General features: G+C 45.6%; 1 protein-coding gene across 4 annotated transcripts in view; it reads right to left on the bottom strand.

Annotated features, from left to right (window-relative positions):
- Positions 1–26,659, bottom strand: part of LOC124294980 (dipeptidase 1-like) — a 1,606,684-nt gene that overhangs the window by 496,734 nt on the left and 1,083,291 nt on the right. For 3 of the 4 annotated variants that reach the window (XM_046742822.1, XM_046742823.1, XM_046742824.1), the window contains exon 10: positions 17,258–17,342. In XM_046742822.1, coding sequence (XP_046598778.1) covers positions 17,258–17,342 — 85 coding nt within the window. Of the gene's footprint in view, positions 1–17,123; positions 17,177–17,257; positions 17,343–26,659 lie in introns of those variants that run through there. The other variant, XM_046742825.1, reaches the window with a different exon arrangement.

Genomic DNA, 26,659 nt, shown 5'->3' with positions numbered 1-26,659 from the left:
AAGGCGTCAGCTGGGACGAGCATGTGAGGATGTTCCCGCACTACAGGTCCACGGTGGACAAGGGGGCCACCTGCTCGGACTGGCGGCTGGCCAGGATGCAGACGTTGCAGGTAAGTGTGCAGGAGCTAGGTTGGGGCCATGTGAGCACGGCTAGCAACATGCTCTGCAGAAAAGACTAGAAGTGCGTAGGGAGATGCGAAGCGTGACTAGTGACACGGACAGTTAGATCATTTGGCAGGACAGTATTGCAAAGCCAATGAACGTAGCGTAGGAAGCGCAGTGACAGGAGATTAACGACACGGACAGGCGAGTAAATTGGCAGGACAACAGTGCGAAGCCAACGAGCGAAGTGTAGTGGTGAGTGTAGTGCAAAGTGTGACTGCGGACTACGTCGCCGGAAGACAGACAGTAGCAAATTCCGTGCCAACAGTAGACACAACCGAGGCAAGAAGAGTGGAGGCGAAGGAAAGCTGACTGAGGCGCGACTGTCTAGCCGAGATGGTCAACGTCACGATAAGGTAAGCGGGAGAGAGAGGCCAAGAGAACGGCCGGCCACAGGGACGGAGTGCAGTAATGCGAGAGCGGGGCCACTCCGTCCTGGGTGATGAGTGGCGGAGGGGTTTAAGCCGGTAAAAGGTAAAAATCCGGCACTATCCGAGGGCACCATTGAATCGAAGATTTCCCCTTTGCCGCTGAAAAAAAAAGGTCGGTACCCCTACGTCGGCTGTCACCTTGTCGCGGTGTAGGGGCTTGATGGACGCGATGAATCTTGAGGATCCGACGCCCCGGGACTTCAAAACCTCGTGGCGGGAGTGACTCTAGACGAGTGTCCACTAAGAACAGTCGGTTCAGCCTCTTGGGGCTGAGTGTATGAATGGTGGTTTGAATGTGCGATGTGTACATGTGATGCGGTTGGGGCCCTTGGGGCGATTTCTCAGAGACCAACCAAGGAAGGTGTAGTTGCCGACTGACCGGGGCTGTAAGTGAATTCAGTACCTTTACCGGACCTTGGTGGCATACTACGGGTAAACGTTAGTCTACGAAACCTCGGTTCCATGGCGAGGGTCCCAGGAAACCACACGTTCAGAGTGGGAGAACCGCTCCCCTCAGCTGACTGGAGCCAATCTGGGAGTCAAACCTGGTATCCCGAGCGCGTGTGCGGTAGGTCAAATCCGGCAACGTCTCACTGGGTCGGGGCCTACCCTATTTCTGATTGACAGAGTAATCCCCGGGCTGGCAACGCTAAAGATGTACGTTCAGGGGGTTCGAGCGGATAGGGCAGACCACCCGACAAACCGACAGCGGCTTCCGTGCGAGGGGGTAGGGATCTTACCGGCGGGGCGATATGCCACACTGCGGTGTGGTTGCCATGATGGCCTAACCGTCGATATATATTATTCGTTTTAGCATGGATTTTACAACACCACCCAAACCAAATCAAGGAGTTGAGGACAGGAAGACACGCGGACGTCTCATCGTAAGGGGAAGCAGCTGGCCCCCCCTTACGGCAAGGACGGGAACGGATCCAGCGGCAGAATCACCTGCGACTGAGGCCACCGGAAGGGAGAGAAGGAGGAGAACATGCCAATGGCGCACGCTGAGAAGCAACCCCCGCAGCCGCAGTGCCAGCAGGGGAGCAAGAGAAAGGGGAGCAAGCTCACCCCGCCAGGACTCGCGAGTTCCTCGGACGAAGAGGAGCCGACCCTGCCGCATAGGCCGGCAAGCACGCGGGGGGCAGAACGGAAGCCACAGAAAGCGGGACTGGAGAGGCGAGAGCCGTATTTCCAGCCAAAGAGGGTGGAGAGGGCCAGAAGAAGAACACAGGTACCCGTCCTAAGGACAAGAAGAGGCGCGTTATACTCAATAAGGGGGCCTACGCAGTAGGAAGCTCAGATACCGATGAGACGGGATCTGAGGAAAGCACCCAGAGCCAGCGTCCGAGGATGGCGAAAGACCCCCCTACTACCACGAAGACTAGGGAAAAGGTCACCGGTGTGGTGACGAGCTTCCCAGAAGATGTTCCGAAGGGGATAGGCCTCGTCGAATACAGGTACATGACCGCGGCAGATCTAGGAGCCCAGATCAGGGAGCGGATGGAAGAAATTGACGGCATCAGGATGAAATGCAAGTCAATGAACGGCAGACTGAGCGGAGAAATAAAAAAGAGAGTGGGCTGGACGAAAGAAGCTCTGCTCACCCTTACCGGCAAAGCAGTAATGGCAGCCGGTCCCGCAGAGCTACGGGAGGAGAAAACGAAGCTGGAGACCCAGGTCCTGGATGGACTAAGGGAGAGGGAGAAGCTCCAGAAGAGGCGGGAGGAGTACCGGGTAGCCCTAGGGAGAGCCCAGGCGGGGGCCAAAAGACGAGGACAGGGCCAGGAATGAAGAGCTGGCCAGGCAAGCCGCGGCCCTCGGGCAAAAGCGAGAGGAGGTCAGCCGGATCTCCCGCATACTGTGCAGCACAAGAGACAGGGGAATCCAAGCCATACCGCGGCCACCCCGGATGCCGTAAGGGAAAGAGGTGCGGGCCTTGGACCGCCCAACAGGGCGCGCGCGGTATCTAGCGCGACCCGAGATACCGCAGAACCCACAAAAGAAGCCCCAGGCGCGGCAAGCTCCCAATGGAGGCAGGCGACGACGTCTGGGTTAAAGTGGGAAGAAGCGGCGCGAAGGCGAAGGGGAAGAAAAAGAAGGAGGAGCGATCGAGTAAGAGGAACCCCCCCGGAGAGGCAAATCACAGCAGGTTGCCAACGGAGGCTAGGCCAAGGGTCCTGCCGTCGATCCAGGCGCAACCAGGTGCGAACAAACCGCCCGGAGCCACCCGCAAGGCCCCGAGAACCGCCGTGGTCGCCATCGAATGCAGAGGGGAGAGCGCCCCCTACGCTGAAATCCTGCAATTTGCCCGCGGCAACATCCGGCTGGAAGAGCTGGACATAGGGGGGACCAGGGTTCGGCGAGCAGCCAATGGCGGGGTGCTCATAAAAATACCCGGACCCGAGAACGCGAAGAAGGCGAACGCCCTGGCGTAGCGACTCTCCGATGTAATCGGGGAAAAATACGGCGACGCGGTGTAGGCGACGCGACCGTCAACCAAGGGTGAGCTGAGGGTACAAGGCCTGGACGACTCGGTAACGACCGAAGAGCTGGCCCGCACCCCAGCGGAACAGGGAGGATGCAGTTCACAGGAGATCCGAGTAGGCCCTCCGCGGAGAATGGCTAGCCGGCTCTTCAGCGCTTGGCTGCAGTGTCCTCTAAGGGCAGCCACAACCGTGGCGGCGAAGGGTAAGATTAAAATAGGCTGGACCATAGCCAGGGTCAAGCTACTGGAGGTGCGGCCCCGTCAATGCTACAGGTGCTGGGGCTTTGGACACCTAGGCGCCGCGTGCAATGCACGGGCAGCGCGCAGGCGTGCGTGTTTCAGGTGTGGCAGCGATGGACATCAGGCGAGAAGCTGCACATCTTCCCCGAAATGCGCGGTGTGCAACAGCAAAGGGAGGTACAGCGCCCACAGGATTGGATCGGGACGCTGCGCGTCGGTCAGTGAACGGGGTCGGGGGCCCGCAGCCAGGGACACCGCAGATGGCCAGGTTCTTCCTGCAGAGCAATCTGAACCACAGTCGGGGAAAGGGGGGGGGGGGGGGGGGGCCAAGGACCTGCTGAGCCAGTTTGCGTTAGAAGAGGGGGTGGATATGTGTCTCATATCCGAGCCACACTCCATCCCGGGCGCAGACAACTGGCTGGGCAGCGAGGACGGCCTGGCGGCCATATGCTGGAAGATGGAGTGCGATGCACCACGGTGCTCCCTACTGGAGAGGGGAAGGGGGTATGTAGCGGCCAGATGCGGAAACATAGCAGTCGTGTCTGGCTACATATCCTCCAACGTCCCCATTCAAGCGTTCGAGGCGTTTATGGACGACCTGGCGCGGGTGGTCCGGTCAGCAGGCGACGGCGGCAGGGGGGTACTGGTGGGTGGTGACTTCAAAGCCCGCTCGCCGACATAGGACCCAGCAGGGAGCAACCGCGGGGGCGAGCTCTTGGAGAGATGGGGGCGTCGTGCGGAGTAAGCCTGCACAACGATGGGACTACGGCAACGTGTGTCAGGGCGTAAGGCTCGTCAGTTGTTGACCTGACGTGGTCGACGCCGAGCCTGACGCCGACGGTGCAGCAATGGCGGGTTCTCACAGAGAGGGAGACGCTCTCGGACCACCTTTATATAGCGTGAAAGATACAGGGCTCTCGGCACGTGAAATCTGGGGACGGAGGTGGACACGCGCGGTGGAACTGGCGCAGATCCGATGTAGAATGCTTCGGGGAATCCCTAGTCACTTGTCTAGCATGGGGAACAACGGTCGAGGACCAGACTACGTCGGCCAGCCTGGCTGCATGGGTGGACAGGACCATAACGCAGGCCTGCGACGCGACCGCTCCCAGAGCTCGAACCAAGAGCTATAGGAGGACTACGTACTGGTGGAGCGAGGACCTGGCCGAACAGCGTAAGCGCTGCGTGGCAGCAAGGAGGTGCCTCACCAGGAACAGGAGAGCAGCCAGTGGCCTCCACGACGACAGAGAGGCCGAATACCGGGCCAGCCAGCGGAGGCTGCGGGACAGCATAAAAGCAGCAAAGCCCAAGGCCTGGGAACACCTCGTGGGTTCCGTGGAATCGGACCCATGGGGCCTACCTTACAAGCTGGTGCTGGGCAGGCTCCGCACCGTCTCGAGGAGGCTGACGGAAACCCTCGATAGCGAGACCCTGGGGAGGCTCCTCACACCACTATTCCCAAGAGGAGAGGGCAACGAGCCGGAGAGCCAGGGAGACCGGAGCTGGAACGAGGGATGGGCGGTCACGGTAGACGAAGTACGGTCCGCGATCAAGAAGGGGAGCGGGCGAAACACCACCCCGGGACCAGACGGCATAGAGGAGCCGCGTGGGCAAGAGTCCCCGAGGGGATGCCTACCCTGATCACACAGACATTAACGGCGTGTCTACGGAAGGGGCACGTCCCACGATCCTGGAAGAGGGCCCGGCTAGTGCTTATTCCCAAAGGAGGCACGTCCGGCGGATCTCTTCCAAAGGTCAGGCCTATATGCCTTTTGGGCGAACTGGGGAGGGCCTTCGAGAGGGTTCTGGTTTTTCGACTAGGGAACTGGATGGAAGAGAACCCCCGGGCCCGGCTGTCGGACGAGCAATATGGCTTTCGGAAAGGGCGATCAACAATCGACGCGCTAATCAGGGTGCGCCAGTTCGTCGAGGGCGTTACAAGAACGGGATGCTGCGCGGTGACTGTATCTTTGGATATAGCCAACGCTTTCAATAGCCTCCCATGGCCTGTTATCAGAAACGCGCTCGCGACGAAGGGGGTACACGCGTCCATGCGGCGAATTATTAACGATTATCTTTCCCACAGGTACGTCGAGTACACAACGGAGGGCGGGGGACTGAGAAGCCTGGCTGTGACGGCCAGAGTTCCACAAGAGTCTGTTCTAGGTCCTTTGCTGTGGATCCTGTCGTTTGACGAGGTCCTGCGGGTTGGAGCGGAGCCAGGCACCGCGGTGGTATGCTATGCAGACGACACCCTGGTCTTGAGTTCCGCGGCGGAGCCAGCATCAGCGGTGGCACTGGCCAACGCAATGGTGGCGAGAGTGTGCCGGCGCATATCGGACCTTGGGCTCAAGATATCGGCCAACAAGACGGCGGCGGTCCTTTTCGGCCGCGCGGGAGAAGGGACGGTGGAACACATCCCGGACTTGAGGGTAGGTTCGGAGAGGATCCCACGGGCGGGGTCCATGAAATATCTTGAGATATGGCTGAACTCCGGTCTCACATTCCGGGAGCATTTCGCGGGCATGGAAATGAAGATCGGGGGCATCACGAGGGCCCCATCGCGACTGATGTCGAACCTCAGGGGGACGTCGGAGACGAAGCGGCGACTGTACGCCGGGACCCTGTTTGCGGCCATTCTGTACGGGGCTCCGGTATGGGGGGACGTGGCGAAAACGTCAAGGCACATAAAACGTGCCATGGGAAAGCACCAGAGGAGAATCTGCACAAGGGTGGTCGCGGCATACCGGACGGCGTCCTTTGTGTCTGTCACAATGCTGGCCCGAACGACGCCGCTACACCTGGTGGCTGGTGCCTATCACCGAGCATACGGCTGGATGTGGGAGACGCGAGCGACGACGGGATCCTGCTGTACTGACGAAGCAAGGACTGTCAGGGCGAGAGACCTCCTTGCTGCCCGTAAACGATGGAGGAGGTCCCTGGAGGGTCCCGACCTTCCCAGCGGGAGGTCAAGAGCGGCGATCGCGGATAACTGGGATGGGTGGCACGGCAGGGGTCATGGAAGGTTGACCTTCCGATTAATTCAGGTGCTGATGGGCCACGGTTGCTTCGCCGACTCCCTGCACAGGATAGGGAGGGCGGAGCGGCCGGCCTGCCAGCACTGTGCGAGGGCCGCGGACACGTCAAGCCCCACAGTGGAAACCTGCCCAGCGTGGGACGGATAGGGCGGCCCTGCGGGAGGCCGTTGGGGGGGACCTGACCCTGGCCGGGTTGATCCGGTCAATGAGGGGCTCAGGGAAGGGATGGGCGGCGGTGGCCCGCTTCGCGGAACGGGTGATCGCCGCAAAAGAACTTGAGGAGAGAGCGCGGCAACAGGCCCCGCAGCGCGCAGGGAATGAGACCGGGTAGCGCAGGCTACACGGGCCGAATGGGTAGCTCGGACATGTGGGGACCCGAACGGGTCGGCGGGGTGGTGTGCCGGCCGAGCTTCGCTTCGTCCCTCGGGGCGGGCCAGGGGGGGGCGCGGAGAGGCATAGATGGTGCCAGATTAGGATGTAATTGGCCCCCGGTTAGGGCTAGGGCCTCTCCGCTCAATACCTCCTCTTTATCATCAGCCCCAACCCCCTGAGACGGCGACTGGAGCGCGACGCCGCGCCGTCTTCCCCTGACCTCCGCGAGGATAGTCCTAGTCCTAGAGGACGCAGAATGGGAATTGCCCTCGGCACTGGACGGCTTCGCCTCACGAAGCGCCAGCCACAGCGCGGTTAGAAGGAAGTTACCCACGAGGATGGCAAGACACGCAGACACCACAACAGGCAAGACACGCAGCCGCGTAGTAGTGCCCGGGGGCTCTCTGAAGATATGCCTCGAGCGGTTCCGGGGAGTCCCCTACCCGCACCAGGATGGCCGCTGGTTTTTTAGTGGATGCGAGTCCCACACTACCCCGAGGGTCCTTGCGGGGCGCCTCGGGGTGTGCATAAGGCATTTTCCCAGCGATAACAAAAAAAAAAGGTTAGGTCGGTAACACACCGACTACATGTCCCGTCATCTCGTCCGCCATCCTGCATGCTAGTCAGCCATCTTGCATGCTAGTCAGCCATCTTGCATGTCAGTCCGCCATCTTGCGGGTTAATCCGCAATCTTGCAGTTGGTAACAAACCGACTACGGGCGAGGCGCGTCCTGCAGCATTCAATCAGGTCGGTAAGGCAGTTTTGAGACAGAACTCCTCTTATATAACTACTTATTTTGAAGTTGATCCTTCGTCATATTATGTTTGTTACGGATTATCAAATGGATCAGCTTCCGCACAAAACAACCACACATGAAGGTCTTGTGTAAGATATTGAATAATGGTTCCTTGTTGATCAAAAGATGATTCATTCGAGTATATGAAAAATGCAATTGGCTGTAGAGCAGAGATGTGTCTTCGAAGAGAGTAGGGTTTTGAGTTGAATATGTGGTTATTAAAGGATGAAATACAAGTGAGTTTGGAGACAAATCATATGGGTGCAGAAAATGTACATATAAGAATCCATAGTGGAGAAAATAGAATTAGCAGAGTAAGGTAGATAGCAAGTAGCGTAAGGCTGGATCGATATAGAAGGACAAGATGCAGATTATAGCGTTAATATAAGAAGCGTGGGAGAGTTGGCAAGTAGAAGCAATAAATATGAAAGACGTGTGGCGGTTCGCTGGAGGTAATAGTCAAAAATAACATGATGTGTAAAAAATAGATCATAAAACAATTTCTCATCAATTCAGTCACAGCTCAGATGTGCTCTCCTCGTCGCGCGTCGGTCTGGATTAATAGAATTTTGCTCGAAAGTGGAAGAAAAGACATGCTGAACGTGAGAGTGAAGGTAGATCGGCTTGACGGTGAGGATTCGTATACTTCGAAACTATGCGATTTATCGATAAATTCGTGAAAACTCGATCGTAAGATTCCCCAATTTTACATCTTACAAACTTTAACATCACATTAGTCAAAAATCATACTTTTGTGGGTCTACTAATTGAATCAGATATCTCCTCAGATCGGTCATCAAAGCCAAGTTGACACAACCATTCAGTTCAACTCATTGACGAAGCAAAAATCGAAATGATGTGGGTTAAAAATGAGTGCAGCTGCAAGGTGATTTTCCATCTGAAATCCGAAGCAGTTTATCGTAATGAAATATTATCAATGAATCGGACTTCCGTTTCCGGTTTGGATGTGAGTGGCAGGTGTGAGAAAGAGTGTGAGAATTTAGCAGGATAGCAAAGGTGAGGAGGAAAGGAAATGGGGAAGAGAAGGAGTGGGGAAGACCAGGACGTGCGGACGAGTGAAGGGAATAGGGAGGCAGGAGTAGAAGGAAAGGACAGGTGAAAAAAGGGGGAAAGTTTTGAGGTTAGTCAGAGAAAGCCGGCGGACGGCAACGGGAAGGATAACAAAAAAATAGGCGGTGACATCTAGGGCGTAGGAAGGGGGATGGAGCAAAGACAGATAGGTGGCAGGTAGATAAGGTAGGGAGCGGTGGCGGAGATGAACAGTATGAGCAACGCGGGTGGCCAAAAAGAAGGGGCGAACAGAGTAGAGAAGGAGAAGAAGAAAGGTAGTCCGGGTGCAGTAGCATCGTTAGGGAGGCATAGGAGTCATAGCCTGGGATCGGCGACGACGGTGCTAGATTTATGGAACAGAAAGCGGGAGGAGAAGGGGGAAAAAGGGGAGGAGGATGCACATGAGATACAGGAAAGAGGAAGAGTATTTGGGAAAAGCAGGAAAGTTCACCGGTCGCCGGAGGGCAAGACAGGTGAGGAAGGGAAGACAGAGAGAGGGAGTATACAGGATATGCTAAGGCTGATTAGGGAAGAGTTAAAGATAGGTCTAGAGGAGGTCAAAGGGCAAGGAAGGGGGATCAGGGAAGAAATGGAAAAGATTAAAGGGGAAATGACTAGAAGGGAAGAGCAGTGGGAAGTAGAGAGGGGGGAGATGAAGGAAACGATAAGGGACCTAGGTAAAAGATTAGAAGAGGTAGAAGAGCGGAGAGGAGGGAAGATGGACAGGGTAAAGGGGAGGCTGGCAGAATTAGAAATGGAGAGAAGGTGGGGGGCAGAAGGTGGGGGGGAGAGGCAGAGACAGGGGAATGCGGAAGTGGCGCAGGTGACAATAGATAGGTTAAAAAAGATGGGGTGGGCCACAGAGAGGAAAGAAAGGGAAGAAAGAAGGGGAAATATAGTATTGAGAGGAGCGAGAATAGAGAAGGGAAGGGAAAAGGAAGGGTTAAAAAAGATTATGCAGGTGATAGGGGTAGAGGTCGAGGTAAAGGATATGTGGGAGGTAGGCGCAAAAAAGGGGGGAGAAAAGGGGATATGGATGGCAAGGCTAGGGAATAGGGAGCAAAAGAGGCAGGTAATGGAAAGAAAAAGCGTCCTTAAAGGGAGGGAGGAGAGAAAAGAGGATCTCACCTGGGCAGAGAGGAGAATGAAATGGAAGTTGAGGGAGATAGCAGCTATCGAGGAGAGAAGGGGAAACAGAGTAAGAATAGGGTATGCAAAGATCTGGATAGAAGGGAAAATGTGAAAGTGGGATGAGATAGGAAAGGTGCTTAGGGACGGTGCAGGGAGAGAGAGGGAATAGGGGCAGAGGGAGGGGAGGGGAAAAGTGGAGGAAGGCGATAGGGAAAGGACAGCAAGCGAGGAAAGACAAGAGGGGGGTATAGAAGCACAGGCTGGGGTACGTAGGGAAAGGCAGTCGGGGAAATGGTCAGTGGGGAGGGACAGAGGCAGAGGGGGCGGGAAAGAAAGAGGAGAGAGAGGGGAGTAGGCGAGACGGAAAGGGAGGGTTGGAAAGTAGTTTTCTGGAATGTAGCGGGGCTTGCGAGAAAGGATGAAGATTTCTGGAGGGGTCTAAGGAAGTGGGATGTAATATTTTTAATGGAGACATGGATAGAAAAGAAGGGGTGGGAAAGAATTAGGAATGAGTTGCCAGCAGGGTATAGATGGGAAGTGCAGTATGCGGTGAGAAGAAATAGGAAGGGAAGAGCAATAGGCGGAATGCTGTTAGGGGCAAGAAGGGAGATGGTAAATGGGGAGGAAGGGAGGGAAGAGGTAAAAGAGGGGATGATAAGAAGGAAAATAAGTATAGGGGGGGGGGGGGGGGGGGGAAATAGATAGTAATAGGAATATACGTAAATGGGGATCTGAAAGAGAAGATAGGGGAATTGAAGGAGCGGGCAGAAGAGGTAGAGGGAGGAACAAGAGTGCTAGTAAGGGGTGATTTTAATTCCAGGACAGGGCAGGAGGGGGAAGGATGTTTGGGGAAAGGAGAGGAGGAGAATAGGAGTAGGAAATCAAAGGACAGGAAAATAAACTCCGAAGGTAAGCAGCTGGTGCAATTTTTGGAAGAGACAGGATGGGCAATAATGAATGGGAACATAGAGGGCGATAAGGAGGGAGAATTTATGTATGTAGGAGGGGCGGGGGTGACGGTGATAGATTACGCTATAGGAGACAGCGAGGTAAGGGATAGGGTCAGAAGGATGGAGATTGGGGATAGGGTTGACTCGGACCATCACCCGGTAAAAGTGTGGATGAGGGGGGCAGTGACTAGGACAAGAAAGAGAAAAAGAGTAGGGGAAGCTTGTAATGGAGACTGGACAGAGGAGGGTAGGAGGAGGTTTAGAACAGAGGTCAAATGGGAGGGGGTAGGAGAAGCGGATGTAGGCAAAGAGATAGAGAAAAGAATAAGGGAGCTTAGACGAGCTTTAGAGGTAGGAGGGAGGGGAAGTGAAGTGAATAAAGGTTGGTGGGATGAGGAATGTGGGCGAAAGAAAGCGGAAGTAAGGCAAGGTTTAAGGAACTAGAGAAAGGGGGAGGGGGAAGGGGAAGCGTATAGAAAGGAAAGAAGGGAATATAATAGGCTGTGCGAGGAGAGGAGGAAGAAAGAAAATGCGGGATTCATAAAAGAAGCAGCGGAAGCAAGGACAGAAAGCAAGGTATGGGAGATAGTTAACAGGGAAAGAAAGAAGAGGAAGAGGGTGAATGAGGAAATAGGCGATTAGGAGTGGAGGGAGTATTCCATGGGATTATCAGGCGGAGTGGAAAGCAAGATAACAGAAGGCGGGGGGACGGCAAATAGAAAGGGGGACGGGAAAGAGGAGTTGCAGAGGGAAGAGATTAAGAAGGTGATAGGAAAGCTGAGGGATGGAAAAGCACCACGGGGGGATGGAATAGCTAGCGAGGTATGGAGGTATGGGGGGGAAGAGATGGAGCAGTGGGTATGGAAAACATGTAACAGAGTTTGGGTGGGGGAGAGCTGGCCAGAGGATTGGAGAGAGGGATTGATAGCGCCGATACAAAGAAGGGGGAGGGGAAAAGGGTAGAAGAGTATAGGGGGGTGACGCTGATGCCAACTCTGTATAAGGTCTATGCGATGGCATTAGCGGAAAGGTTAGAAAGAGAGGTGGAGGAGAAGGGCATGATACCGCAAAATAAAACTGGCTTCAGGAAAGGAATGGGTACAATTGACAACGTATACGTGCTTGACTATTTAATCAATAGACAGGTGGGAAGGGATAAGGGAAAGGTGGTGACGTTCTTTGTGGACTCAAAAGCGGCGTTCGATTCGGTGGACAGGAAGGTGCTATGGGAGACTATGGAAAGGAGAGGGGTGAGGGAAAGGCTAAGGATAAGGATAGAGGAAATTTACAAGGAAACAAAGAGTTGGGTGAGGAGCGGGGGAAAGGTATGAGAGGCGTTCTGGACGGCGAGGGGGTTAAGGCAGGGATGTCCGCTCAGTCTGCATGTATTCAACCTGCTGCTGGCGGATTCAGAAGAGGAAATGGAGAGAGGGAGACGGGTTGGGGGGGTGGAGTTGGCCGGCGCGCGGCGGCAGGGTATCGATGTAGCGTATGCTGATGACATAGTGCTACTAGCGAGACGTGAAGAGGAGATGGAGGTAATGATTAGGAAGTTAGAAAGGTATATGAACAGGGAAAGGATGACAGTAAATGTAGGGAAATCAAGGATTATGAGATTTAGGAAAGGAGGCGGCAGAAGGAAAAAAATGGATTGGAGATGGAAAGGGAAAAAGATAGAGGAGGTTAAAGAGTTCAGTCATCTAGGGTATAGAGTGAAGTGCAATGGGGGACAGGAAGCACACGTGAAGGAGAGAGTACGGAAGGCAGGGGTAGTAATGAGGCAGGTATAGGGAAGAGGAAAAAGAAGGTTTGGGAGGGATTGGGAAAAAAGGATTTGGTTATTTGACAGGCTGGTATGGAGGGAAGAGCAGAGAAAAGAGATGTGGGAGAAAATAAGGGAATCGAGGTACAGCAGATGGTACAGGCTAGTGAAAGGAGAAGGGATACCAGGGTATCTGGGAAAGGGATTGGGGGAAAGCAGGTGATCAAGAGTGGCAAGATTTAGATTGGGAAGCGAGATGAAGGAGGCAAGGTACTAGAAAGAAGAGGAAAAGAGAATGTGTAGGGTGTGCAGGGGGGAGGAGGAAATATGGGAGCACGTATGGGAAAGGTGCGTGGGCTGGGATAGAAGGGGGGAAAGCTGGCAGGAGGTGGTGAGGGAGATGTTGGGTGAGGAGGGGGTGGGAGAAGTCTGGATGAGAGAACTGGAAAGGATCAGGGATGTACAAGAGAATGAAAAAGTGAGAGATGAATGGGAAATTGAAGTCGATTAGGATAAGGACAAATAGGGAATAGAATAAGGTAAAATAGGATAAGGTTAAGTAAAGATAAGGATAAAGAATAAGAAAAGGATAAAAGGGAAAGTAAGGGAATGGCACGGCAACGGCACAGGGCACAGGCAATCAGAAAATAAGTAAAGGTAAGGTAGGAAGTAAGAATAGGATAAGAATAGGTTAAGAAAACATGTAAAAATATGGTAAAGGGAGAGGAAAATGGAAGTCTTTGTAACCCCAAGGGGAACAATAAATATTACATACATACATATTATCAATTAATCGGAATCAACAAGTCAACGGCTCCATGCACGTTATCCGACGTGATGAATTTTGTAGAAGCGACATCATCATCGTCTGTTTCAACAGATTTCACTGTGAACAACGAGTTCAAAAACCGACCATTGCCCATGTTGAATGAATCACCATATCAGTCTCCGCTGGCTTCACCGACAATACATGGAATTCCCAACACTTTCAATAAACTACCATTATTGTATACGGGGGGCGCATTCAATTCATATAACGATAGGAAAAAAACTCAAAAACAAAGAAAAAAAAAGTGATGAATTTTGAACATCTTTCAACAATTTAAATAAGGTAGTCACAGCGCATTAAAAAAAAAAATCCGAAGCAACGTGTAACGATAGCGACTATTCTTCCGGCAATTTCATCGTGACAATCGTGGAAACTCAAAATTCTTAACGGAACGGCTCGGTGAATCGATGGTGTGTCTTAAGTGGTGTACTTTCGCGCTACCCAAGGAGGCCTACTCCTCAACTCACCTTTCACAAACTGTAACGTACTACTTAGTTGTCCTAAATCGCTCTTTGTTATTTGTGATAGTTTTTACCTTAATTGTCCTAAATCTCTCTTTGTCATTTGTAATAGTGTACTTGATTCATTTTGTTACACAAAATATGAACTAGTGTGGACAATTCGAGTGCCATCTTGTCCATACCATTGATTTCCTGTCACCCAGAATAGTGTACTTTTATCACAGCCGGTGCGTTTACACTTTATACAAGCAAAGCCCAAAGTAATCCATTTCTAACCGCTCGGGAATAGATTATATATGTATATTCTTTTGAGATCACGCTGGGTGAGATCCTTCAGATGGTCGTCTGCACGTGACACGTCTAAGTAACACTGTATAATTTCATCCCTTTATTAGCACTCCTTTGACTATCTTCCTATTGTTTATACCAAAAACTGGTTTCTAACAGACAACCGTGTATATCTATGATGTGCATGTATTCAATTGACATTTTCTTTGTCGATGTAACTGAGATACAGTTAGATTAACATTGCTGAGTTTGGTTGAAGTGGATTGCCCGAAACGAATTTACACAATTGTGGAGAGTCTACAGTATCTATATGGCGACACATACAAATTTTAATCGGTGGTCATTTCATTCCCATAATAACATTTGAATACTGCACTATCTAACTAGGTATACGTGATGGTAAGATTAATTCTTGTCGTCTTTACGTACCAATCGTTTATCTACTTGAGTTGAGCGACGCAGAGAGCACGGCTTGACTATGAACTCATCTCGTCCGTCATGGTTACTGAAAGCGCCGTTAGGTTAGCAGTCTTCATACATCTTCAGTTAACGAAATAGGTTAATTCTTACGGGATTAGGTTTAACTTTTTAGATCATAATGTCTTTATACTGGGCATCTCTTTGTACGATGCATATTTTTCAACCTCATATTGTCACACAAGGGTCCAGAGAGTCCAGCGTAATTTTCATAGGCTAGCCTTTGAATAATGGAAAGGGGATAAGCTTAGGACCGTGATGTAAAAAAAGTTTCGGGTCTCCTCAGTAGTGACATGGGCCGGGTCGATCAGTTGCCATCGAACCACTGAGCACTGAGTTTCTAAAGTGAGTCCAGGGTTTCCAAGATCCTACTGTGGCAAAGATGTAAGTTTTTTAGGGGTGTGTACTTTTTTTAATTCTATTAATTTTATGTTCATAATATAATATATTTGTTCCTCGTTTTTGCGATTTTTTTTCATATGAAAACATCGTTCAAATCAAAATTGATGCTTTGTGGTCACAGTTCTGTATTGAATAACTTGGTTATCGCTAGATCCGAGCTGAAATCTGCCGAGTAAATAGTTGTACACAGCAACTCATAAAAGTACAAAATACATAAAACAAACATGCAAACTCGAAATGAGACGCGCAGCTGCGAGGGGATAGAAGCGGTGCTTTGGTCCTGATTCACAGCGAGAGCGCTCTGATAGTCCAGGCGATTTTAAAATCGATTATTTTCATTCTACTTCGGTCGATGAAGCAGAAGAGGATGCGAGTGAGGGAAAACCCAAGTTCGCTTCTAGCGACACGGATTTCGAGCCGGAAGAGCCATGACCTCCCAAAAGAGAAAGAAGAAGTATATATACGGAAAACGTCCCCCAAAGAACTTATACGGCAACAACCGTTACAAGTGGACGACAATAGCACCCGAAATAAGCGAACGAGCCTCAGTAAACCGTCTAGTGAGTCATCTACCTGGAGTAAAAGTGCAGCTGCCGATGTCAAGAGCCCAATCGTAGCGTGGTTGTTACTAATGATAAATTAATAAATATACCGAACATAATTGTAACTTATACGAGCACCCAGATTGCTTTGAAACGTATACATATAGAGGAACAAATATACATATGGAGGATTTAAGATTCACTCAAATTGAAAGCGATTCTCCGGTTCTTGTATTTAGCAAGTGTGAAAGATGATGGCCATAATCACGTTGAAAGGATGTGGCGTAGGCGTTCGTCGCCAGTTTATCATGCGACAATGCTGTCTCAAAGATTTACGTTTTTGTTACAGATAATCCGATTTGGTAACAAGTCCACTTTCACCGAATAGATTCCGTCGACAAAATGGAACCGATTCGCGAAATCTGGGATTCACTTTTAATAGATTGCAAACAATGTAATACTCATTATAAATATTGCACAATCGATGAGCAGTTTTTTAGTTCTCGAGGACATCCATTTCGCAATTACATGCACGCTGAACCAGATAAATACGGCATAAAGATCGTCTTGATGAACGATACAAGAACTTCGTACATGATAAATGCATTTCCGCATGTGGGGACCGTGTCAAACCGAGAAGCATCGGAACTTGTTTTGAGTAACTATATTAATACCTTATTGGAATCAATTCACGGTAGCGGAAAAACATCATGTCCGATAATTGATTCACATCGATTCCAATCGCTGATAAAATGATAACCTTGTATTCTCTTACGTTGGTCGGTCAGATTCGGACGTAAAGCGAACACCTGAAATGATTTCAAAACAATCTTGAAGGTGGAATCTGCGCGCTGTGCTTACAGCAACAATAAAACTCTGCTGTAATATTGATCCCAAAAAAAAAAAAAGATTGTTATGTTGTTGTCAACGCTGCATAGACGTGAAAGCTTTGATACGGATACGGGAAAGCCCGAAATAATTCACTTTTACAATTTCAGTACGGGAGGTATCGATCCGTTCGCCCAAACGTGTTACGAATATAGCGCATCCGGCCGCTCATGTCACTGGCCTTTGAGATTTTTTTACGGGATGATACATCAGTCAGGGATAAACAGCTACGTCTTCGTGAAATGCAGAAAATGAAACAACGTGTCGCGCAATCTTTTTGGAGGACTTGTCAGTAGAGCTCATAAAACCGTTGCTACAGTTAAACCTGGAAAAGCGCACAGCCATGTTTCTATACCCTCCGAGATGCTCAACGAATTTTTGGAAATCGGGCTACTAGCATAGAACAGATGAATTAAGAAAAAAAGAGTGAAATCGACATTATTTCGCATTTTTGGACTTTCTTTTCTGTTCAAACCGGCATATTTCGGAGTTTTTCCATTCTATAAATTTTTTTCGTTGCAAGGCAATTCCTCAATCGATTTTCAATCGATTTCAAAAACAAACTTAAATATGACAATTCCATTGTTGTTATGTAGAAAAATCTGAATGGGTTTTCCAAAACCCCTGTGTGGCAACGACATTAGAAAAAATAGGTGCAGCAATCTGGGGTTAACATATTTCGATGTCTCAAAATGAAAAACGCACCTTATATTCTCGGTCGAAACAATTTCACGAAGTAGGGCGCTCACGCCGAACCAGGTAACTACCGCTACGCCCATTCCGCACCACTTTCCTCAAGTTGCGATGACGAATGGTGGAAAGCTTATAAATATCCGAGTATATCATACGCCTAATCAAATATATACGATATGATATGATATGATGGTATGATGAAGATCACGATGATGAGCTAATCATGCCTTTTACGTACCAATGACGTCACGTATGGTAGCTGTACTGTTGCATGTAATGAAGTATGTGTAGAAGGGAATCATCACAATGCCATCATTTGCCGCCTGTGAATTTAAACATAAACTGTATTAGAATAACAAACAACTGCCGTTTCATTGCTAGAATATGATCCTATCATCATAAAAATTGAAAGTTGCTATGATTCTTGGTATTTGTAATGGTCCTAATGTCATTGCAAAAAGGGATTTTCATATTAAAAAGAATACAAAAAAATTTTATCATCCACTTGCGCATAGCGGATATGAAAATATTTTGTATCTAAGAGGCAAAATAGATCTTTTTATAACAAGCGTGACTTCGTAATACAAGTTATAGGTGAACGATGCTTGCATTACACTTGTGCAAAACACAGTCAACTGAACAGAACTTGATAAATGGGTCACACACTTCCGGAAATACTACTCGCTAACCACCGTCAGCTAATTAAATCCCTCCACCTTTCTTACAAGTGTCTCTGAATTAGAAAGCTACATTATCCTGAAAGAAACCTGTGCGAGCCTGCTTATGCAGCATGCATTTATATGCACGCTTAGGAAAGTTCCAGGTGATAATTCTGTCAGTTATAATTTTTAAATAATCTTCCTAATAACTAGCCACTTTATCTTAATACGCTGTTTGATAATATTTCAGATAAAAAAGGCATCTATCCTGGTCCAACATTATTCTAAGAATGTTGTTGAAAAAAGGTAATATGAATAATAACTTCAATTATCACCAAATTGCTCTAGTGAACTGCATTGCTAAGATTTTCTCCCAGGTTATGTGTTCCTGAATAACTGCATGATGTGAAGCAAATGATAAATACTCATAGAGGCAGGTGGGCTTCTAGATGAACTACGGATTTTTTAACACCATCGACTCCCTGAACACCTTCGCTGTCAGTCGAAAATGAGATTTTCGTGCCACTTTTGTGTTAGAAAAAAATTTTCGTAGATTCATCTTATAGTTTCAATATTACAATTTTTGGGGTCGCTGAATCCAAATCTGAATTCAGATTTGCAAAATGCAAAATTGCGGATCTAATGTGGCGGCCGCAAATCCAAAAAAAAGTTTGATTCCCGCAAAAGTGAGCACTTTATGGTATCTGAAGTCGTTAAATTTGAATCTGAAATCGGATTTTCAATATTCGAAATGGTGGATCCAATATGGCGGGAGAAAATATCAGTTTTTATTTGATTGAGTTGATTTCAGAGTTAGAACTCAAATTCGAAATTAATAACCACAAACATCTGAAGATACAAATTTTTATCGAAATCCAACTACTTTTCAAATTTTCTCCCACCATATTGGATCCGCAATTGTAAATTTTTAAATTCGATTTGAGATTCGGATTCAGCGACCTTAAAAACGATGATGTACTAAATTACAGTCAAATTGATGTAGTGGAAGCATGTTTATTTTCAAATGCCCACATATGTGTCATGGGATAAAAGTAAAACGACTTTTTTCACCCATATGTGTGTCACTGACGGTCAAGGGATTCAAACAGTTATACAAATGCAGCTCCAAAAAGATAGATAAAAACTGTATGGACGATAAAAGTGCTTTTGACATTGTGAATTGTGAGTTGTTATGGAAAAAGTTGGAAAAAATCATTCAAAGCAAAAAAATTATGAACATTGTCAGTGACATGTACTCGAGAGTGAACGTAAGAATATTGAATGGGACATATGTTATTCAAACTATTACTGTCACCCGAGCTGTCTTACAAGGCGAAATTCTATCATCTATACTGTTTGCTATATTTATATCCAATTTCAAGGAATTGCTAAAGAATAAAGGAGTAAGAGAAGTCTCTATCACGCACATAGTAAAACTTTCTGTTAAGAATATTTGAAAACCACTAAATGCTACATATACTATACATGAGTATAGGCCCAGCGAGGGCGCTGTAGCTTAGCCTTAGCTACAGCACTGTACCAATTAGTCTGCGTCGAGCTGCGCTTACGCTCGCACGTCCAAGCTCGCGGTCCGTTCGGAGCACACGCATGTCTCCTCAATTCTGTAACTCACTCTCTAATACAATAAAGCTTCCTATATACAAATAACCGCAGTCTAGTTTATTATCAGGTTCTGGGCCCAGACTGTTGGGTGTGACACATACAAGGTTAAAGTATAGTGTTGATTGCAATTGGACTCTGTCGCCAGCCTCCGTGCGAAAGTGCAAAAGAGTTGTCTTGTGAAAATGGATACCGATCCAGTGAGAATCGCAAAGTTGAAAAACATTGAAAACTGGGGAGTGTGGAAGTTCCAGATGCGTGTGTTGTTAACCTCTCATGATGCATTTAATGTTGTGAACGGAACCGAAATTAAGCCGGAAGCTCCACCGGAAGCTGCCGAACCGGCAGAAGTGCTAACATACGAAAAGGAGCTGAAGGATTTTCTAAAACAGGATGGAATCGCACAAAAGTTCATTGCTACTTCAATCGAACAACAGCCGATGACGCATATTATGAATTGTGTGAGTGCAAAATCCATGTGGGACAAACTCCTGGCGATTTATGAGAATAAATCTGATATAAATGTGCATGTGCTTCAACAGAAGTGGTTCAGTTTCAAGAAAGATCCGAGTGATGATATTGCAACGCACATTTCGAAAATTACTGATTTGTGCAATTCACTGAGAACACTCGAAGAAGAAATCTCAGAAGGCATGTTAATCACAAAAATTCTGATGACTCTTCCATCTAATTTCAACCATTTTCGTTCAGCGTGGGATTCTGCTGCAACGGATCAGAAAACCGTTGAAAATTTAACATCGCGCTTGATCATGGAAGAGATGAGAATGAAAAGTCAAGAAAGTGCCTAAAACAGTGCGTTTTTAACGGGAAACGAAAATAATCAACGCTTTCCAAAGAAAGTTCAAAATTACAAGTCAAGAGGGCAAAATTCGGAGAAGAACGCAGAAGGCCAGTCAAAACAAGGTAAATGCTGGCATTGTAATAAGCCGGGACACCGCAAGAGCGAGTGTTGGAATCTTCTGAGAACTCCGGAGCAAAACAAGTCCGACCCGAAGCAGTTCAACGGCGAGTCGACGAGAAGGAGGGACAACGCGCTGGTAGGAGAGGTAGCTGCATTACCGACAGAAGAGGTACTCATCACTCCGTCAGCTGACTGCCAAGATCGTTCGACATCGTGGTTTCTGGACTCCGGAGCATCAGCCCACATGTGCGACAAGCACGAATGGTTTGCTACATATGAAGATATAGAGCATAGACCGGTTACATTAGGCGACGGTAAGATTTTGTACGCTGTAGGAGAGGGAGATATTGATGTATTAGCATTTAATGGGACAAAATGGGAAAGTAAATATTTAGAAAAGGTTTTGTATGTTCCTGGTTTAAAATACAATTTATTTTCAATGGGTAAAGCTCTCCAAAAACAAATGCTGTTTGAATCAAACAATACGAAATGTACCTTTTATAAAAATGATAAGACTGTTGTTGTCGGGTGTAAAAAAGAGCACGAAACTATTTTTACGATGAAAATTAAAGTTGAGATTATTGAAAAAATATTGATGGGCAATGAAAATATTATTTCTGATAAAAGCGAGATGCAATTATGGCATGAACGATTGGCACATCAAAATTTTTCTTACGTAAAAGAATTTCTCAAAAATAATGACATAAAAGTTAAGGGTGATTGCAAAAATAATTTTTGTGATGGATGTGCACTTGGTAAATTACATCGTTTTTCATTCCTACCTAGAGACTTTAAAACAAGCAGAGTAGGAGAATTGTTACATGCAGATCTCTGCGGTCCCATGGAGGAAAGTTCTATAGGAGGTGCTTTGTACTTTTTCTTGATAAAAGATGATTATTCGCAGTATGTTACTTTGTATTTTTTGAAAAGCAAAACTGAAGTTAAAAGTTGTTTTAAAAACTTTATACAGAGATTTGAAAAAGAAACCGGAGAAAAAGTAGATACATTTAGAACTGATAACGGGTTTGAATTTACTGAAAAAGACATGAATGAAATGTATTTCGCGAATGGTATCAAGCACCAACGTACTGTAGTGTACACTCCGCAACAGAACGGCAAAGCCGAACGCGAAAATCGCACGTTGGTAGAGGCAGCGCGTACGATGCTGTACTCTAAAGGTCTGCCGAAGCGTCTTTGGGCAGAAGCGGTAAACACGGCCGCGCATGTTTTGAATAGAAGCAGAAAAACTCGCTTTGTAAACAAAAGTCCGTACGAACTTTGGCATGGTCGCAGGTGTAGTGTGAAACACTTTAAATCGTTCGGGACGGAAGCGTATGTACACATTGATAAAAGTCGTAGAAAAAAGTGGGACGCAAAATCGAAATTAGGAATTTTCGTGGGTTATGACGATTGCACAAAAGGTTATAGAATTTTAACTGATAAAAACAAAATTGAGATACATAGAGATGTTTGGTTTAAAGATGAATTTAAAACTGATAACTTGGAAGTTGACCAAGAAAAACATGATGATTACTTTTATGATATGTTAATCAAATCAAAACAGTTTGATGCAGTTGTTGAGCCAAACATTGTTGCGAATGATAACAATCAAAATGTTCTTGATAATCAAAACATAGAAAATGATTTTGAAAATGATAATTTAGCTGAAAATAATCTTGAAATTGAAAATAATCTTGGTGATGAAAATGTAAACCAAAATTTATTTGAGAATAATTTAGAAATGAATGATCAAAATAATTTTGAGATGGATAATGTGAATAATTTTGAAAATGCTATTGAAATAAGAGATCAAAATGTTGAAATGCAAAATGAGCCTGCCAATGTAAACAATGTAAATAATGAACCAAGGTATAATTTGCGAGATCGACGAAATTTACAGCCACCAGACCGTGGAGATGTTGTTAACAATTTTGTATTTGATTTCGAAAATGTAGAAGAATTATTTTTAGCAGAAGTTGATACTCCTAAAAATTTTAAAGAAGCGATAAACAGTGTTGATTCTGAAAATTGGAAAAAGGCTATGAAAGATGAGATGATCGCATTACATAAAAATAAAACTTGGATTTTAGTAGAGGCTCCGAAAAATGCAAAAGTGTTATCGAATCGATGGGTTTTTAAAATAAAATATGAGCCTGGAGGGGAAAAGAAATTCAGAGCTAGATTAGTTGTTAAAGGTTATTTACAAGAAGAAGGCGTAGATTACACTGACTTTTTTAGTCCAGTGGTTAGGTATACTTCATTAAGAATTTTCTTATCTATAATAATTTCTAAAAATTTGTACAGTCAAAAGTTCGATGTTACCACAGCCTATTTGAATGGCAAAATCGATGAAACAATTTATATGAAACAACCTGAAGGGTTTAGTGATAACTCAAATAAAGTTTGTTTTGTGAAACAAAGTTTGTATGGTTTAAAACAATCAGGCAGATGCTGGTACAAAATATTTATAGAATGTTTGAAAAAGTTTGGTTTGTATCCTACTGACGAAGACTCTTGCGTTTTTGTTAGCAAAGATTCGAATGACTTTGATTTTCTGATCATAATAACTTATGTCGATGATGGTATCGTGGCTTCTAGAAATAAAAGAAAAGTTGAAGAATTTCTGACATACCTTAAACAAAATTTTGAAATCAATACTGATGAATTAAATGTATTCTTAGGAATCGAGATTAATAATTTAGCCAATGGATCAGTACTTATAAATCAAAGAATGTATGCTGAAAAGATTGTTAATAAATTTAATATGTTAGAAGCGAACACTGTACGTATACCAGCTGATCCAAATAGTATGTCAAGTATGTTTGAAACGAGAAAATGAAGTAAAGAAATTAATTTTCCATACAAAGAGGCGATCGGGCACTTAAGGGCGTTGCCTATGCCTCGAAGAGCGCGCGCAAACAGAGACTCACGATTTTCCTTCTCATTTCCTCATTTTTGAAGATAATTAGGTTCTTAGGGGGTCATTTTGAAGGTGGAGGATAGATCTGTGTCGCCTTTTTTGCCGAATTTTCGATTTCGCTTTCAGATTTGCGTAAAACGTACTTGAAAGTACGTTATGTTTGAAGTGAAACACAGCGGACAGTGAATTTTTTTTCGCAATTCGGCGAAAAAGGCGACACAGATCTATTCTTTATCTTCAAAATGACTCCCTAAGAACCTAAGTATCTTCAAAAATGAGGAAATGAGAAGGAAAATCACGAAGCATAAAACAACAAATTTTTCGCGCAAAAGGCGGGCGGCTGCTAGCGCCACGACTGCGTTGTCCGGCGACCATGCGAATTATAGGCTAGGAGAGTAGACTCAACACCCCCCACTACAATTCCCCTCCTTCGAATCCTCGTCGCTCGGCACGTGGATAGTGTTCCGCGCTTTTATTTTTACTTGTGTTTTTCTACAGTGTTTTTTATTATTTCGAATCAGTATTTATTCCCGCGATGGCTAAGAAGAGAGGGAATGTGTCTTTGAAGAAGAAGAAATGACCCGGCATAAAGATTTTGGCTAAATTTTAGGAAAAAAGGAGGTAAATCGAATTATTTATATGATTGATGGTGCACCCTCTCTGACTTCGAGATTCAATTACTTGAGTACGAACAATCGCAGGGCTTTAATTTAAGAAGGTACTTTCAAGAGCCGATAGCGCTGTTCATAATAGCAGTATAAATTCATTCTCTAGTTTCTTTATACATACGAAAACATAAACTAGAATGCATTGTGACGTGTGGTACTAGCCCGGTTTGCATTGGTCGCTAAAATATGTCATCAATTTGTTACGTGTTCAGGTTAAATGATCGAAATCGATATTCGGCAATTAGCATGAGTGTTTACACTTTGTCGATCATAAGTAATATTCTTATCACTTATTGTCACTACCTAAGTATCCAAGGTAAAATTACAATGTACCTGACAGAATTTTCCATACAAAGTAAATACGGCGCGTACGTATTAGGCCACTAAAATACGCGCGTTTTGTTTTTAGAAATAAACTTGACGTAATTCTGGGGTAATCATACATGCACACATTACTTACAAATCAGCCACCTACAAAACTGTCATCAAATCAGATACTACTGCCAAGTATAATTTATTTAGAAACTAATGATGATTTTGATATACTATAACTAATGATGACAAAAAAAAAAAAATTGAAATCAAAATTGAAATTCAAAAAAAAAAAAAATTGGAGTACGTGGTACTTGGCGGGCCCATGTTTATATTGCCATTACAACATTGATATAACTCGACTTGTATTTTCTTGTGTTTGTTTTAAAAAAGCCCGCCTTTTACCACTATCTCCAATTTTTTTTATTTCAATAAAAATTATTTTTTTTTTTCAATTTCAATTTTGATTTCAATTTTTTTTTTTCGTCATTATATTAGTTATAGTATATCAAAATCATCATTAGCTTCTAAATAAATTATACTTGGCAGCAGTATCTGATTTTATGACAGTTTTGTAGGTGGCCGTTATGTGGGTGGCTGTCACATTAATATACTTGGCGAAAGGTTTTTGCACCAGAGGTGCTTTTTGGGGATATCAGTACTTTTTGTGGGATTTCGCTTGAACATTTAAAAATTTTGCTCGCTCGCTGCGCTCGCTCGATAGATTTTTGGGATACAGAATTAATATTTGAGACGAAAATAATCGGTGGAAAAGCCAAGTTAGAGCTTTCTCATAATTACATGTATCAGGTCCAAGGTCTTCTACTCATTACGAATAGGAAGTGGTGCTATTTTATAGTTTGGACGTCAAAGGGATTGATTTTTGATAAAATAAAACGTGACGATAAATTCTGGACCGAAAAAATGGAGAATAAATGAGCAGATTTCTTTTACTTTTGTTTGTAACCCGAGATCGTAGATTCTAGACGCGCCCGACAACGCTCAATCCGCGAACCCCCTCAAATCATCGAAGCCCAGATAAGGCCGCGCGTAAGAAACAGTAAATTCACGACCGACAGACGACAAAACACTGTAATATAAATATATGTACATATGTACATAAATATAATAGCTTTGTATATAGCCTACGTGCAATATTTCTGTGATTTATGTTTAGTTAGTTATATGTATTACTGTGCTAAAAATTTGCTAGTCATATCGTTATAATTATATATCTGATTATTCATTCCAGGAATACTTTCTGCAGTCGGACCAGACTGTGTGTATACCTATATATTATGTAAATATTCTGTAGCCTATTTTTTCATTACTATCTGTGACCTGCACTCGTGACGTACTACTTTCCATAGTTTGCGGTTTCTACAGAATTTATTTAGCCATATAATGTATACAATGCTCGATGCTTTGTTATATCAATTTTCTTTATCAAGATTACTGTCATGTTTCACTTATACTGTTTCAATTTAATTTCTATGAGATCCTTCTCATACAGATTTCGTGATTATGTTTATTAATTTTAAACGAGTTCAATTTTACTTGTACCATTTTATATTATTTTTTATCATTTTGTATTTGTTTGGTGCAAACCCGATCATGGTTGGGAGGTAGGGACGGGTTAGGCGGGTCTCTGTTTGATAGCGACCTCCACGTGGTGAGACCTGGGAGATTGATGATATTTTCGTTGTTATATCATGAATTTGCTCACAGCTATTCGTTGCAATTTTCAATTTAAAATGACCTGTGACGACGTCTGGCCGGTATTCGTAGATAGTTACGTATTATTTTCGAGACTGTATTAGGAACAGCTCTCAGCCGATCAAGCTATGCTTTGAGCTGCCTCAAGACAGTCCTGCAAATCGAACCTGACTATGAATACCGGCTATTAGACTATTACCAGTCACGTGATCGCATTGCGTAGAAATACGGACGCCGGTGAATATAATTTTCGTTGAAATATGAAGAATGTATATCTATATCAACATACGTATAAGGAATTCTACGTCACGTCAAACAAAAAATGACCTCGTATTTTTTCAATCTATTCATACTTTTTTTCACATGAAATAAAGGTAAAAAGAATCGACACGCATTTTGGTGTTCGTCCGAATTATGTTTGTTTTCGAAAGTTACAAGACAATCATTCAATTTTGATGCAAGAGGAGCTCGCATATATCCGGTTCTATTCGACGTAAAGACATCATTTACAGTGCATTCGGAAGGTGAACGAATAAGCTTTCATAAAAAAAATGCAATGTTGAACATTATTGAAAATCCCAATTTTTATAAACAATTCAAAGATTTGACGATTTTTACCTCATTAATGACAAGTTTTCGAATTATAAAAAAAATAGTTTCGGGTTCCTTATTAAATTCTGTATTACTAGTAAATTTTTCAAGTGGAATCTGAAAGGAGTCTACTTTTTTTTTCTATTATTCATCAGGCGCTGCGTCGTGCCGAGCGCGATACACTGGGCTGTTTAAAAGTATTTGAAACCGAATGCCCGTGAGGGGTGGAAGA

The sequence above is a fragment of the Neodiprion lecontei genome, chromosome 6, assembly GCF_021901455.1.
Source record: "Neodiprion lecontei isolate iyNeoLeco1 chromosome 6, iyNeoLeco1.1, whole genome shotgun sequence".
In the NCBI taxonomy this organism is placed as follows: Eukaryota; Metazoa; Arthropoda; class Insecta; order Hymenoptera; family Diprionidae; genus Neodiprion; species Neodiprion lecontei.
Note: the sequence above shows the minus strand (reverse complement) of the source record. Positions and strands in the feature narration are given on the sequence as shown.